Source organism: Suricata suricatta, chromosome 8, assembly GCF_006229205.1.
Source record: "Suricata suricatta isolate VVHF042 chromosome 8, meerkat_22Aug2017_6uvM2_HiC, whole genome shotgun sequence".
In the NCBI taxonomy this organism is placed as follows: Eukaryota; Metazoa; Chordata; class Mammalia; order Carnivora; family Herpestidae; genus Suricata; species Suricata suricatta.
The window spans coordinates 87,911,164-87,928,371 of NC_043707.1; the positions used below are offsets into that span (position 1 = coordinate 87,911,164).

At 37.9% G+C, this 17,208-nt stretch overlaps 1 protein-coding gene across 1 annotated transcript in view; it reads right to left on the bottom strand.

Moving 5' to 3' along the window:
* The window catches only part of IL23R (interleukin 23 receptor), a 60,229-nt gene that overhangs the window by 31,148 nt on the left and 11,873 nt on the right, over nt 1-17,208 (bottom strand). Inside the window, exons 4-5 of the mRNA XM_029949786.1 lie at nt 16,522-16,645; nt 2,591-2,751 (exon numbers count right to left, since the gene is read on the bottom strand). Of these exons, the coding sequence (XP_029805646.1) occupies nt 2,591-2,751; nt 16,522-16,645 (285 nt within the window). The remainder of the gene's footprint in view (nt 1-2,590; nt 2,752-16,521; nt 16,646-17,208) is intronic.

The following is a 17,208-nucleotide window of genomic DNA, read 5'->3' on the forward strand; positions in this document are numbered from 1 at the left end:
TCTTATTTACAAAAAGGTAAAAAATTTTCCTATTGAGAATGAATGTCAAAATGGCAGCCCATCCAGGGAGTGCTGGGTGGCTCAGTTGGTTAAGTGTCCGACTTTTGATTTCAGGGATGGGGTCCTGTGTCAGGCTCTGTGCTGACAGTGCAGAGCCTGCTTGGGATTCTCTCTCTCCCTGATCCATCCCTGCCCTGCTCATACATGTTCTCTCCCTCCCTCTCCCTAAAAATAAATAAATAAACTACAAAAAAAAAAAAAAAGGCAGCCAGAAGGCACCGCACTTTCTGTACTGGGATTTATTTCTCTACAGGAGAAGCTGATGTATCCCTCTCACAAGTCACTTTGGCACAGTGTTACCACACGATTAACTCTGCCTTTTAGCACAGCTTGCCTAACTTAATTAAAGCCCAAACCCGTAGCTGTTACATGAAATTTGTTCTCAGGAGAGCCCTCGGTCCTCAGTTTCATAGAACGCTACATTTATCTAACTTGCAATGCCTCGTTCTTAAAGTGTCACAAATGAGTAAAGCTCATCCATTAATTATCTGGTGGCTTTGTTGGGTGGAGCCTCCCATAGTCAACCTGTATTTTCTACCCAATTTCTAAGAGTCTGTTTTGAGGGGTTTTTTATGTTAAAAAAATTTCTTTTTGAGTTTTTTTTTTTAAAGGGGGCAGAATAACAATCCTAAACAAGAGGCTCTCTGGTTCAGTGTGGGAATTCGTTTGGAGGTGACTGCCAGATGAGATTTTCCCTTTATGGGAGGTGGGGTGGTGATTAACTACTGCAAGTCAGCGAGCTGAAATCTGGCTCTCCTCCTTACTATGTGAACTTGAGCAAATTGTTTTATCTCTTTCCTCATTTGTAAAATGGGCACAGTAGTACCATGTATTATTGTTTCCAGACTTAAGTGTGATTTGCATGTTAATTGTCTGGAACACTGTAGAGATTTAATAAATGGATGTGAAGATAGCAAGATCATCAGATCACAATGATAATAAGAACAGTAATGCTACTGCTAGTAATTTAGTTCTAAAAAATAATACTGCCAAAATGATACTGAACATGGTAGCCTTTAAACATCATTAATCCACTGAGGGGAAACTGTTTTAAGAAAAGAGAATATTTTTTAAAAAGGGGGCATATTACAGAATCCTACCTCAAACTATAAATTTACAAAAATGTGTACATTGTGGCCACGAGAACTATAACTCTACACATATATAATACAGTGGAATATGTCACCATAGTCATCAGTGTTTGTTTTCAGATCCGATTTTCAGAGCATTAAGGATACACTTTTAGACCAATCCTATTAGTTGGAATAGTTAAGTTTAGTTGAGACAGAAGTTGAGACATTGAGATATTAGTTTCAGTATAAGACCCCAGTGATCCCCAAAGAATATCCACATTGTACCCCAAGAGATGTCACATTCCCTAGATCATTAATCAGCAGGAAAGTTGTCAGACACATAACGATGTGTATTTAAATAAAGCCTAAAGATAGAAGTTGAGGATATTGGAATTAGAGCTCCCTAGTTCTATAGTCTCAAATTTTTTAATGCCACTTAGCCTTGGTTCTCTCAAATAGAAGCCATAATCTCTTCTACAAAATAGGATTGTTATGAGGGTTAAATAAGATAATTTATATAAAAAGAATTAGCACTGGAAAAAAAGTGCTCCATAAATGTTAGCTTACTGAAACCATCCTTAATAATAAAAGCAGAAATAATTGGCATTAGGATGTCCAAATAGAGTGTGATTCACTTGGTGCTCTTTGGCTAGATTTTAGCTTTAGGACAGGGATGTAGCTGTAAAAGGCTCAGGGGCAATTACCTTTTGGACTTTATCTTAAGGAAAAAGCAAATAAACTACTTTGAAAAAATTTATCCAAAAGGTTGTTCATGGCAGTAAAGTTTATAATGGTAAAAATTTGAAAACAGCTTAAATCTCCAACAATAAGGAACTAAAGACATACATTAAAAATAATATTGTAGATTAGATCAAGAGAAATATTTATTCTATAAGTTTTAAAAAGCAAAGTCTAAAATATCTGAAGCAAAAAAAAAAGCTAACATTTGTAGAATCTGGGTGGGAAACACAGGGATGTTTACATAATTCACCATTTTTTATGTTTTTTTTAAACTTAAAAAACTGATAAATTCCCAAATAGTGTATACAGCAAAATTCTTTTGTATGTTGTACTCACAACATAAAACTCATCACAGTTATAATCTTTGCTTCTTTCAGTCTTACCTGGTAGACTGCAAGATACTTAGGGCAGTAGATACCTTGCTTATTTTATTCTCCCTAACTCTTAAAACAATGCTTGAGTATAAGAAGTTTTCAATCAATATGTAGAAAACCACATGCACCCATGCAGAAGTAAGACTGGAAGGCGATACATCAAAATGATAGCAGTACTTATCTTTGTGTTGTCTTGGGTTGGTTGATTATGGGTAATTCTTTTTTCCCATACCATGATCTGCAGGAACTTTAGGGGAACACCTTTTAGATCTAGACTTCATTTGACTAGGTCAAACAAATTAGCTGTTTATTCATAAAGACATACTACTTCTCATTCTTTACCTATTTCATCCAGATTAATTTGCAGTTGCTTTGACTTCTCTGTGCCCAGTGCATTTGCAGCTTGGACCCAAACCAAATATTTCTTGCCACCTTGCAATGAATCAGTGGAGATGTTAATATAACTTGGAGAAAGATATTGTTGCTCTTCTTCTGTCTCTAAACTAAAAAAAAAGATTATGATAACTGGTTATGTTGGTTTGAATTAGTTACTCCTCAGTTTTTTGATGCTACTTTTTTAGCCTGCTTTCAGAATACTTTTACTTAAAAATCAATCAAAATTGATTTCATTTTGAAAAATTAAAAAATATAGATTCAAGACTACCCAGGGCCACACTGTGAGTTTCATGGGTATTAAGCCCTTTTGCTTTCATGGATGCATTCTTCCATCAAGAAAAAGAAAAGTATATATATGTGTGGATATGTGTATCTTTATAGACATACATATATATGTTCATGTAGATTATGTTTTACAACTGTCAATATAAAAGAAAATATATTAATAATAAATGTTAAAGCATTTTCTTTGACCTAAGGTTTATTTTTTTTCTTCTGATATTAAATGAAATTAAACATTTTCATGGACTCCTGCAAGTATCATGATCCCTGGACACTGCCTACTGTGCCTTTGGCATAAAAAATTGGCTCTGGATACAGCTTGAAATAAATGAACACCCTTTAGGAGGGAGCATTGCAAAGGAGATTAGTATAGGGCTTTGAGCCGGACATTTCTACCAGATCTAGGGTAAGGGGTAAGAATCGCATGAAGGTTCAGCATAGGATGAGAGCTCTGGATGGAGTAGGGAAAGACCAGACTTCCGGGTAGAAAAACCCCTAGCATGTTCTAAAACAAATAAATGAAATGGTATGTCATTTTCCAGAAAGTTCAGCAAGTTGATACTCTGGAGCATGAACATGCAAGAAGTAACTTGAAGTAGAGCAGACCAGATCAGAAAGACTTCCTGTGGACTTTGAAAACAGAACAGACTGGAGCTGGTGGCTGATTATGTAATGATAAAGGAAGACATTTGCTGCCAAAATAGATGGAGGAAATAGAGGAAAGAAGCAGAATTTGGAGTGAAAAATAGAGGTTTTCTGGTTTTTTGGGGTTTTTTTTAAGTCTTATTTGAGAGAGAGAGAGCAAGTACAAGCAGGGGAGAGGGCAGAGGGAGAGAGAGAATCTTGAGCAGAATCCATGCTCAGCACAGAGCCCCATGTGGAGCTCAGCCCCCCAACCCTGGAATCATGACTTGAGCCAAAATCAAGAGTTGGGTGCTCAACCAACTGAGCCACCGAGGTGCCCCAAGAAATAGAGCTATTAAATTATCACTTCAAATTATGTTTAAGTTTTTATAATTGAATGTGTGAGGATCTCTAATCAGCCAATTTAATAAAAAAGTTAAATTTCACTAAGGTAAAATTTCAAGTGTTTTTTGTTAAGACTAAAATTGTAAATTTTATTAATTTTCATTGGCTTTGGTCAGCAAATTTGAGCCTCTTTTTTATATCTGTTAAAACTTTCCAGAGCACCTAGCTGGTGTAGTTGGTACAGCATGCAACTCATGATCTAGGGATCGTGAGTTGGAGCCCTATGTTGGGCGGAGAGATTACTTAATCAATCAATCTGTTAAAAATTTCTACTCTACTATATTTTTAAGGGATAGCAATTGGAGGTAATGGTGGTGGAGGGGGGGCGGGGAGTACTGGGAAATGTTTCTTTCTCTTCTGGTTTCTGTGAGGAGAGACTGTCCTTAAACCTCCCCAGTTCTATCTCATCCCTCCCTTGCTCACTCATCCCTCTTGAAGGTGGGCATAATTCTACTCATGAAGAACTGGCCATGCGCACCTCAGTACCTTCCTCTCTCCTGTTTCCCCTTGGGAGTCAGAAGACCACAGAAATGACTTTTTTTGGTCTTCTTCAATAAGCTGTAAGATTTAAAGGAGTTGGCCTCAATGTGGGGATATGCAGCTGTCTAATACCAGCTGTGATTGAAGGTCAAGGCAGTAAATCTGTTTATTCTGGTAAGATCAGTATTAGAAAGTGTACTGTTGCCACATACCAAAGCCATGCTCTCCATCAACAAGCTTCATCAGTAATAAATATTATAAAATAATTTAAATGTTTAAAATTAACTAAATATTTAAATATATATTTTAGGATATTTAAACATAAGTATTATTATATTTCTATTTTCACCTGCTGGCTTTTTGGTTTCTCTCATTTGATTTAGAACTCATGAGGAAAATCTGCAGAGATAAATACTGAGCTACCTTAGACACTTACCATTATCTATAGTCAGATCTATTCATAACATGAAAGTGTTTTCACTAGACTTCACTCAGTTTACATTTCTTGAACTCATCAAACTATCAACTCTTTGTATTTCCTTTTCTTAAGCTTCTCAGTCCTATTTTCTACATCCCTAGCAACTACATCTAACTTAACCATTTCCACTTATTCTTTAAGCCTTTTGTTGTGACTTCTGCCCTCACCTTTCCCATGAAACTACTCTTCTTTTTTTCTTTTTGATTTTTGAAAGAGAGAAAGAGAGTGCAAGTGCAAGTGGGAGGGGGCAAAATGAAAGGGAGAGATATCCCAAGTAGGCTCCATGCCCAACACAGAACTTAACCTGGGGCTTCATCTTACTACATGATAAGCCCAAATCAAGAGTCCGATGCTCAGCCAAATGAGCCACCTAGGCATCCTGGAACTACTCTTCTAAAATGGCATCCTTTCCAAGGTGAAATCCTGGATCCTCTTCATAGCATCCATTCCTCTTGATTACTTACAATTCTTAATTCCCTTGGCTACCTGGACTCTGTCTTTTGGGCATGAGAGGCTGCATCTTTTTCTCACACCTGCTTAATGATGTCTTTCCTCCTCCAACCCTCCACTTGGATTGCCCTTTTTAATCCTCTAACCCCACCACAGTGAGGGTCAGCTCTTGACCCTCTTACTTGCCTTTTCCCTCAGCTCACTCACCTTCCTGATTTCTATCACTATTTCACGTGTATGTACAGCTACTAATATCTGCCCTCTCACTGGGAGTTGATTTGGAGATCTGCCTAAGACCAGCACTGTAGCATATTTATAACTGAATTATCTTTCCATGCACATCAGGACTTTTTGCCAGTATCTCCACTGTTGTCAACAGCATGCATGCCTTCATCAAAGAAGATGAAGCTTTTATTTAACTATTGTTTTTTTATTTTAAATGTTTATTTATTTTTGAGAGAGAGAGTACACAAGCAGGAGAGGGGCAGAGAGAGAGAGAGAGAGAGAGAGAGAGAGAGAGAGAGGACAGAGGATCCAAAGCAGGTTCCTCACTGACAGCAGAGAGCCCAATATGGGGCTTGAACTCACAAACCAAGAGATCATGACTTGAGCTGAATTCAGATGCTTAACCAACTGGGCCACCCAAGTACCTCAGTTTTTGTATTTTATCTTTTGTTCTGGTTTTTATAGCTGTGTCAATGGTCTAGGCTTTATCTCTGTATTATCTGTTTGTATATTACTTGTAGATTCCTACATTAACTTTATTGCATTGTGAAACCTAACAATATGGATCTACTAATTTTGAGGGAAATAACCTTGGATTTTGAACACAAGTGAAAAAACAAGTACCCTATATTCTTATATTTAACAAGTAGAAATGCTTCACAAATTTGTAGGTTGTCCTTGATTAGGGGTCATGTTCAACTTCTGTGCACTATTCCAATTATAGTACTTGTATTGCTGTGGCATGCACTGCTTGGTTTCTCTCTATCTAATACCATTAACTTTTTTCTGTCCTGGCAGGCTGACTTGATAGGATTTGTGGGGAAGGAAGAGTTTAAAACTCACAATCATTTCATCCTAGGCTGTACTTCATGTCCTGTTATCACCGTATATTTATTTAGCAACTCCCAAATTTCTCCAGCCCCACGATATCCCACCCAGGATTATAAATTGCCAGCCACTATGATCTGGTAGAATCCAGAGTGGCATTCTTGCTGAGATACAGAACTGCAGTGAGGAAAAGAGGAACAAGCCTCATGCTACCAAGCATTAAATACATTTATGAATCAAAATAATATAGAAATGACATAATGCCTCTATTTTAAACCTATTGTCACTACCAGAGCAGAATAATCTCAGCAGACAGTCAAAGAATCTCTCTAAGACTGACAGGGAAGTGTGGGTAGGGGTGACTGGTCTCCACAGCATGGAGGTGCACCACCTACTCTAGTTCAGCTCAGGTTTTAACCCTCAGTGCATATTTTCCGGTGCTGCCTCTTTCCTCTCAGCAGCAGGAAAATCACTATGAACACCACAAGAGGACAAGGGCATGTCATGGTGATGAAAAGCAGAGGGCTTGGGTTTTAGAAAAAAATCTATGGTTTCAAATCTTGGCTCTGCCCTTTGATGAACTGGGGGACTTTTAACCTCTACGTATTTCAGTTTACTCATTTGTGCAACATAAAGAATAACATCGTTGTTATCACGAGTAAAATCAGACAACTGAGTCAATGAGACAAGGAAGCCTGGAGCAGATGGCTTCACACATAATAAAGGGCTTATAAAACAGACACTTATTATTACTAATTAGAAGGTATTTATGACCTGACTTTTACACATTCTAAAGAATACAAATGAAACCTTCAAAGTTGTTATATTTCAACAGGTGAAAATTCTTTTATATCACTTGTATCTGAAATCAAATCATTCCATTAAATTCAGATGTTCACATAGTTCCCTTATATTTCTTCTGAAATAATGCAGAATGTAAGTAAATTACAGAGAATTTCTCATGCTCAACAAGAATTCAAATATAAAAATAAGAAAATGGAAACTTGCTACTAACTATGGGTAAGTAGCAAGTAGGGCATCTCTGAATATTTTCCAGTCAGAGAAAACCACATACATATCCTTAATTGGTTTGTGGCTAATTCTTTTACCACATATATTGAGACCACAGTCAAAATGGAAATACATTCTTAAACCAACATGAACCATAATTATTAGGTAACTTAATGCTGCTTTTAAAGTCTACTTTCACATTAGCACCTAGACCATGAACACTCTTTTAGATGAGAAATCCAGTAATAATGAATGACTGAATATACTTTGGAAATATTTTTACACACAAATTTTTTTTCTTATTTCTGTTTAAATTTCTTATTTCTATTTCTGTTTTTGGTGTGCTTATTATTATATAACAGATTATTTGTTGAAGGAAGTCAGCATAGTTTATGCTTCTCTGAAGTTTACCATGTGCCTAATCCTAGCTGTATTTCATGAATTTTCAATAAACATTGCCAATTTATGGCGATAATGGTGAATAGTGTTTTCCATTTATTTAAACACTCATTCAACAAATATTTATTTAATATCCACTATGTTCCAAGTAGTACTTTGGACATTGGAGCTTCAACAATGAACAAAACAGATAAAATCCTGACCTTCATGGAGCACATATTCTGGTGGAGACAAATAAATATATAATATGTCCTGTGGTGATAAATGTTCAGAAGAAAAATAAAGCAAAAAAGGGTTAGGAAGTGCTAGAGGTAGGAGTGGGGATATTTTAAATTTATTTTTAAAGGAAGATGAGGAAGGCCTGTCTGAGAGGGTGATTTTCTTCCTCTCTGGAGGAAGAACATTCTAGGGATGTGCAAAGGCCCTGAAGCAGGATCTTGCTTGTCTAGTCCAAAAACAGCTCAGTGAGGCTTGGGGTAGGTAAAGAAGATAGAAAGGGAATAAAGATGAGATCAGAGAGTTCTGGAGGAGGGAGAGATTTAGAAGGTATTGTAAGGTCAGAAAGAGCCTTTGAAGGACTCCGACTTTGATCTGTGAGTGAAATGGGAGGTTTTGAGCAGAAGAGTGACTTGGTCTGAGGTCCATGTGGAAAGGATTACTCTAGCTAAGTGTGAATGACTACAGGAGGGCGAAGGTAGAGACTAGGGCACCAGTTAGGAAGTTCTTGTACTAAATCAGATGGAGATGATATGGCTCAGCCTGGGATTGCAAACTGGATAGCGAGGAGAGGTCAAATCCGAAAGAGGTTTTGCTGATGAATTTTGTTAAGGGCATGGTAGAGAGTAATCTAGGAGGACTCCAGTTATTTTGGCCCAGATAATATGAAGAAGGAGTTGCCATATACTGAGAAGGGGAATGCAAATGTGGGGAAAGGAAATGGGTTTTTGGCTTTTGAAAATATTATCTTTGAGATACCTATGGATGTCTAAGAGGAAGTGCTGAATAAGATATTGGATATATGGTAGCTGCAGACAGTGGAGATATCTAGTAGATAAATTAGGGAGTTTTACACTATTATTTGCATTATGTCTTTTAGGTAACGAGTGTAGACAGAAATAATAGGAGATGCTAGGAATAAAGTTCTGGGGGCTTGTTACTTCACTGGAAATGAAAAGGCATCATCTAGAGACTGAGAGAAAGCATCCAGGAAGGTGGAAGGAAAATCAAAAGGGAGGTGGTGTCCTCCAAGCCAAAAGAAGGAAGTGAAAAGATATTAAATGCTCCTCATAAGGAAGATAAGTACTGAGAATAAACCAGTACTTGGCAATGGGAAGTCATTAGTGACACTGTTAAGACCTGTTTCAGTGGACTGTGAAAACTTGACTAAACTGGCTTAAAGAAAGGATGAGAGATGAAGTAGAGACAGAGAGTATAGACAACTCTTGGGGTGAGCCTGGGTGGCTCAGTTGGTTAAGCAGCCTGGGTGGCTCAGTTGGTTAAGCAGCCAACTCTTGGTTTTGGCTCAGCTCATGATCTTGTGGTTCTGTAGGTTTGAGCCTTGCATCAGGCTCTGTGCTGACAGTGTGGAGCCTGCGTGGGATTCTCTCTCAGCCCCTCCTGCACTTTATCTCACAAAATAATAAATAAATAAACTTTTTAAAAAAGTACAGACAACTCTTAAGAAGTTTTGCCATAAAACAGAGAAATAGACTAGTGGTGGGGGAAGACCAAGAGAGAGTTGGATTTTTCAAGAGGGCGATGCTGCAAGCTGATTGAATGATCCAGTAAAGATAGAAAAGGTAAGCTGCAAAAGAAAGAGAGGAATATTGTGGGAGCAATGTCCTTCGGGAGGGGTAAGATTTAGCACAAGAGGTGGAGAGTTGGCCTCAGGGGAACAGTAGTTCATGCACAGTGATAAAAAGGAAGACCAAGTATATGGCTACAGAAGTCAATGCATCAGTAGATGGGGGAAGCTTATCACATTTTTCATTACTCCTCTTTTCTCAGTGAAGTGAAAATCAGGTCATCAACAGAGCACAAAGAGGGAGAAAACATGCTGGAGGCTAGAAACAAGAGAAAAAGTAATGAAATAACTATCTGGCTTAGTGGAGGAATTACTTGGCCAGTGAAATGTGGTAGGATACTGCGTATCCGTCAGGGCCCTGTTAAAATTAATGATCATGAATATAAAGTCATAACAGTCAGTAAGTTTGTCCCCAGCCACAATTAGCTTTGCTAGTGTAGGTGCAGAATTGGTGAAGAAATGGATTTAAAAATATGACTGCTTAATGAGTCCTAAAAGAGTGACTGAAATATAATATTGTGGCCTTAAAAATATTTGGAATCATACCTAAGAACTCTTTTTGGTTATTAGAAATATGCATATGGAGAAGAGTTGGCAAAAACAAGCAGGCCTTATGAGTTGACAGAATAGGCAATTGATCTTAGGAGGTCTACAATGATATCTCACCTAAAAATAATTGCCTTACTGGTCTTTCATAGTGCCTGAAAAGTCCATCATTGGTGTTATTCTAGTGAGTTTATGAGCTTGTCATGCACAGAGATGGTGCCTACAAAAAAATCTCTAGTGGGGCGCCTGGGTGGCTCAGTCGGTTAAGCCTCTGGCTTCGGCTCAGGTCAGATCTCACGTTCGTGGGTTCGAGCCCTGCGTCAGGCTCTGTGCTGACAGCCAGCTCAGAGCCTGGAGCCTGCTTCCGGTTCTGTGTCTCCTTCTCTCTCTGCCCCTCCCTCTCTCATGCTCTGTCTCTCTCTCTATCAAAAATAAATAAAACATTAAAAAAAAAGTTTTAAAAAATCTCTAGAGTTTAACGTAGTAACAAGAAGATACAAAGTGCTAAATAGGTGTTTGCTAGATTGACTTGAATAGAATAAAATGAGGGGCCATCATGCATTCATTTTCATTCAATAAGTATTTATTGAGTAGAAGACATTGCAACAGACATTGCAAGAGTTTCCAAGGAAAAGAAAGAACATATTTACATGAAGCTGTTGAGGGTAACAGACAATAGTAGGTAGATGTTTATTAGTGGAGTTTCTTCCTTTTTGGTCTTTCCTAGCACCACTTACAGATAAACAGAAAAACACAGAGGGGTAGAGGAGGGTATGTGAATGGAAGCCCGGATGGCCCCTAAGCTGCCACACAGGGAATGTCACCTTTCAGCCACTAGTGGAACAAGTGGGTGAGCTGAGGTGAAATGCCTCTCCTGTAAATGTGATTTTACTGGAAAACAGAACCACATGAGTTGGAAGTGAAACTTCGCAAATGCTGATCTCTCCCTACCTGCCAAAGTGGAAAATACCCTACAAACCCAGGATCTAGTATAACCTTTTTAAACTACTTCAACCACAAATTAATTGTAAGTCAACTTTTTTCTGGGGATGAAGGGAGGCCTTTTTGATAGAAAAATTAACGTTCTCTTCTCTATTGTTTTTCAACTCATTGGTGTGTTTTTAATTAATTGTGAGATGGATAGATGTTTATTTCCTTTTCGTTTGTGCTTATAGAAGTTCATTCTTTAATTCTGCTAGAGAACATTCATTTTTATGCTAATCCTTTACATTTTTATGTTTCTTTTTGAAATATGATAAAAGTCCATTAATCTGGACTAAATCAATTCAGAATTTGGGTTCGGTTTGTCTGAGTTGGGCTGTAATTTACTGTTGGATTTCAAAAAAAGGTGAATAAAGTTTTTCTATTATGTAAGACCTTGTATTATTATTTAACTTGACTATGAAGGGAGAATGCAGGAAATGTCTATTACTACCTAGCAGAATAATCACTTAGTGACTATCTATTGAGCAGTTACAACTCACCAGGCCTTAGTCTAGGTTCAAGTGATATAGCAGTGAATAAAATAAGCAAAAATTCTTGCCCATTTTGAGATTACATTTCTAGTTTGAATGAATGAGTGACTTTCCTATTGATATATGCACAAGAGCTAAAAAAAATTAGTCTTTCAGGGCACGTTTAACATCTTTTTCTAGATATTCATCTCTCTAAAATTATTGTTACCTGAAAATAAGTAAAATTATTGTTTATAATACTCTGTAAATGATCATTTTTTAAGTTTATTTACTTATTTTGAGAGAGAGAGAGAAAGCCCATGAGTGTGTGCAAGTGCAAGTGGGGGAGGGGCAGAGAGAAAGAAAGAGAGAATCCCAAGCAGGCTCCACACTGTCAGCACAGAGCTCAGCTCAGTCTCACAAACCATGAGATCATGACCTGAGCTGGAATCAAGTCAGATACTTAACTGACTGAGCCACCCAGGTGCCCCAATGATCATTTTTTAAAGTTTATTTATTTACTTTGAGAGAAAGAGAGAGAGCAAACAGAGGAGAGGCAGAGAGGATCTCAAGCAGACTCCATGCTGACAACATGAAGCCTGATGCTGGGCTCGAACTCACAAACCATGATATCATGACCTGAGGCAGACGCTTAACCGACTGAGCCACCCTGTTCCCCCGCCCCAATGACCATTTTTTAATGGCTTTATATTACTCTCCTCACCCAAATCAGTCACGTTTTGATGTTAAAACAAATCAAACAAGACTAGTGTGTCAGCCTTTAGTGTCACCTTAGTACTCTGCCTTTTTGTTGTTGTTTCTAAGCACTTCTTATTTGCAAGTCATTTTTTATAGTTAGTGTTCTTATAAATTTTGTAACACCCAGTATGGTATTACTTACCCTCATTTCATGGGAAAGTAAGGCTCAACCAAGCTAAAGAACTTTTCTAAGATCACACAACGAGCAGTTATGGCAGATATTGTTACATGACAGTGCTATCATCAATGTCCTTCTCCTAGGTTCCCACCCAGGTAGAGTAGACATGTAACTCAGTCCTGGCCAGTGAAATCCAAGTGGAAATCCATGGGCGGAGATGCTTTTTTCCCTTCACACTTTTCCTGCCTGGGATTTGGATAAGAAGCCTAGGTGTACAGCTTCTAAGGAGTAAGTCCAGCACACTAAAGCTTGTAGAGGAAAAAGGTGAGAAAAGCCTTTGGGATATCATTGAGTAATCATGCCAGTTCTTTCATACCTACCACTATGGCTTGATATAAATAAAGCCCCATTTGTTTAAGTCGCTGCAGTTAGGTTTTTTGATATTTGCATCATAAAAGACACCCAATTGATAAATCTTAGATCTGGAAATCAAAAGTAAAACTGGAAAGACCCAGTTCTTTCCAATGGATAGCTCTAAAAGCATGATCTTTAATAAATCTATTTTTAATTTTTTCACAGTGACTTGACTATTGAGAACAGTCTCAATACTCATAATTACTAAGGTATTTCTCACTTTACAAGGTAGATGTGTTTCTCAAAAAAAAGCCATGTGTAAATCATTTAAATATATATCACTGAGCGCATTAATAGATTTTAAAAGAAAACTGTAAAAAATATTCAAAATATTTGGAGAACGTTTTTATGAGACTAAGTAGGAAATTAGGTGGTGGTTGGCAAAGTTTTGTTCAACAAATATATCTTCTCAAATTGTGATATGCCTGTTCCAATGCAATTTTACAATGCAATTTTATTGTCAAGAATCTGAGAGGGCAAGTAAGTGGAACTTGAACAAATTAACTCATATCCACTAGGTTGGCAATAACCAATACGATAATAATCAGTGTTGACAAGAATGTGCAGAAATTGGAACTCTCATACACTCCTAGAGTGAATGTAAAATAGTGTGGTTGTTTTAGAAAATAGTATGCAGTTCCAAAAGGTTAAAGAGAATTAGCATATGAGCTCACAATTCTATTCCTAAGTGTATGCCCAAGAGAAGTGAAAACTTATGACTACACAAAATCTTGTACATGAATATCATGGAAACATTACTCATAATAGCCAAAAGGTGGAAACAACCCAATGTCCATCAACTAATGGACCTTATTCACTCATTAATGGATAAAGTCAATGTGATATATTCATACAATGGAACATTATTTGGCCATAAAAAGGAATGAAGTGCTTATACTGCTACACCACATAAATGTTGAAACACTTATGCTAAGTGAAAGAGCCAGTCACAGAAGACCACGTATTGTATGATTCCTTTTATATGAAGTGTCCAAAGTAGGCAAATCCCCAGAGAATCCCTCAGATGGCAAAGTCGAAGGAAATAGAGTGTCCGCTAATGGATATGTGGTTTCCTTTTGGCATAAGAAAATGTTCTGAAATTGTGGTGATAGTCACCTAACTCTGTGAATATACTAAAATCATAGAATGCTTATACTTTAGATAAGGTGAATTGTATGGTGTGTGAATTATACCCTATAAAGCTGTTGTATTAAAAGGAAAACAAAATTCACCAACCAACAGAGATCAGTGGGCTCATGAGGTAGTAAAAGTTTCAGAAGATAGCATAAATCCTGAAGGCACTATGCTTTCTCTGTCTGTCTGGCACCATCTAGCTTTTCGGTGAACTTGTGCTGTGGGGATTGCTCCCATACTGTTCTCATTTTCACATTCCTGAAGTTGACTTTACAATGATGCTCTAGTTTTCTTGTCCTCTTTCTATTTTGAAAGGACTACTTTATTTTAGCGTCAAAGGGTAGAGGTTAAATCTCAGACCTGTGTTAGAACCCTGGCTCCCTTACAGCTTAGCCAGGTGACTCTGGAGAAGAAACGGGAGCACTGTAAAATGGGGACAGTAATCATAATTACTTCAGAAGTTTCAGCTGAGGCTTGGAGACGTGGCGCACATGAAGTGTGGAGGGCACTGGACAGACAACCCAGCCCTAATCTCAGTGTTTCCACCATCCCTTTGATACCTGGCCTTGCCTCTGTCTAACCCCTGCTCAGAATGAAATGTGTGAGCTTCCTGCCTGTGGCATGTAGCCCATTACTCCAGTCTTAGCAATGTCTTCATAAAACCTGCCTGGTTTTCACACAGAATTTCTCGGAATGAAGAAGAGTTACTTTTCATGTTTCACTTAATCAAAATTATTCTGAGTATGTTATACGTGGAGAGATTATTCTGTTCTATTGTTATGAGACCTGGTTATCATCTCTCACATATGCCCTGTGATCTGGTTCCCACACTACTTCAGCTGAAAATAATTAAATTGGGAAGAAGGCAGTCAGGCCAGCCCAAGTTCAAATCCCACCTGTTCCTCTTTGGAGCTGTGTGGCCCTGGACACATTGCCTAACCCCACTATGGCTTAGTTGCTTTGTCTACAAAAATTGAAAAACAATCATATTTACCTCACAAGGTTGTATAAGTGACTAAATGAAGTAGCACATAATATAAAGCTTTTGACCCAGAGCTTAGCAAATAGTAAAGGTCCCATAAATGCTTTTTATTTTATTTTTAAAAATGTTTAATGTTTATTTATTCTGGAGAGAGAAGAGACAGAGACAGAGCAGGAGCAGAGGAGAGGCAGAGAGAGAGAGAGAGAGGGAGACACAGAATCTGAACCAGGCTCCAGGCTCGGAGCTGTGAGCACAGAGCCTGACACGGGACTCAAAACTCATGAACCATGAGGTCATGATCTGGGCTGAAGTCAGATGCTTAACTGGCTGAGCTGCCCAGGTACTCCCCACCCCCAAATGCTTTTTAAAAAATTAGTAGTTGGGGAAATTTTTTGAGAGTTACAAACAGAAAAAAAAGTGTACTTCAAATACACCACTGAAGGCATTCTTTGAAAAAAAAATAAAATGGCAAACATGATGAGCGACTAACTATCTTGTTTGCCCATAACTTTTTAAAATTAATTTAATTTTATTTTCATTTTTAACACTGTCAGAGGATTCAAAAACAGACTAACATGTATGCGTATAGTTTAAATGTAAAAAAGAAGGGTTTCAACTATGTACATTGGGGAAGGGAAAGGGATTTTTTCATATCAACTTTTCCCACTTTGCAATTTCTGAATAAGTGTTCAAATTTAATTTAGTATGAAGTAGTATAACTTTTATGATGAACCATTTGTCTTTAAGCATAAAACTTAAGAGATTTTGGCTGCATGGTCATCTTGGCTCCTGAAGTCTGGTTATCGTAAGAATGTACCAAGAGTCTGCAAAGCTTTCCCTGACTGCAAATAGAAAATTACCACTTTCATTCAGTTATTACTTCAATTTTAAAACTCAAAGTCCTTGTGTCCTGGGGACTCCCTTAGTCTCAGGCAAGCCAGAAAAGATGGTTGGCCCGTACAGGCACCAAATTTAAGATTTGGGGGTCATTATTAATAACTAATAGCTTCCATGACTTTAGTGCTAAGGGTGGACCTGGCACTGTGCTACACACTTTAAAGCCAAATTACACTTAAATAATTAGAATAAACCTGTGCATTAGGTTCTATTTTTTAGACCCATTTTAAAGATAAAGAAAAGCAATTTGCAGAGGTTGAGCAAGTTTCCCAAATTCTAGAAAGAATGTAGAGTTGAGACTGAAGCAAAGGTCCTTTTAAAACTATTCTGTGCTGTATCACCATCAGGTCCCTGGCCCCAGTTATGTACCAATGAATTAAAGGGTAGAAAGATTGTAGAACACATTGTCCCACAGAGTGAAAATGGCTCAAAAAGGGTTCAAGTAGCTTCACGGATGATAATTAGGGAATTGGGGATAATTGGTGTATATTTAATATTTAAAGCTCATTTTTTAGATCCCTGCTGGAGGCAGGACATTGACAGGACTGGAGTGGAATTTCTCATGTTAAACTGTTGAAGGAACCTACCTCTTCACATACACCACATACATTGTGTCTATGTAGGTGGGCTTCCCAGAATTCCAGGTACAAGTCATGTTGCCTGAATATTCATAAATGACACAGGTTACCTTGTCAGGAACATCTGGTGGATCTGCAACAAAATGTATTTCTTAGGGGCCACCATACAAACATAAAGTCCTTTATAAAGTAGCCAGTTAATAAACTTTCCATTTTATTTAGGAAACCAGCCCAATCAGCACTCAATGCCTCCTTCATTCCATCCCCACCACCTCAACTTACATCCTATTTTACCATCCAACATTGCCACTCTCCTTTGTATACTATTCTCTGTTTTTCTGGGGATACTGATATGGTCAGGTTTCTCCTATCAAAAAAAAAAAATCATTCCTCAAATTCACTCTCCTCAGCTACCTTTGTATCTCCTTTTTCTTTTTTCTTCCTTTCTTTTTTTTAATGTTTTTTTAGTTATTTTTGGGGAGACAGAGAGAGAGCGTGAGCAGGGGAAGGTCAGAGAGAGAGAGGGAGATATAGAATCTGAAGCAGGCTCCAGGCTCTGAGCTAGCTGTCAGCACAGAGCCCAGGAACTGAGATCATGACCTGAGCCGAAGCCAGATGCTTTACCGACTGAGCCACCCAGGTGCCCCTCTCCTTTTTCTTGATAGCTAAACTAAGGGTCCTATACTATTCTGGTCT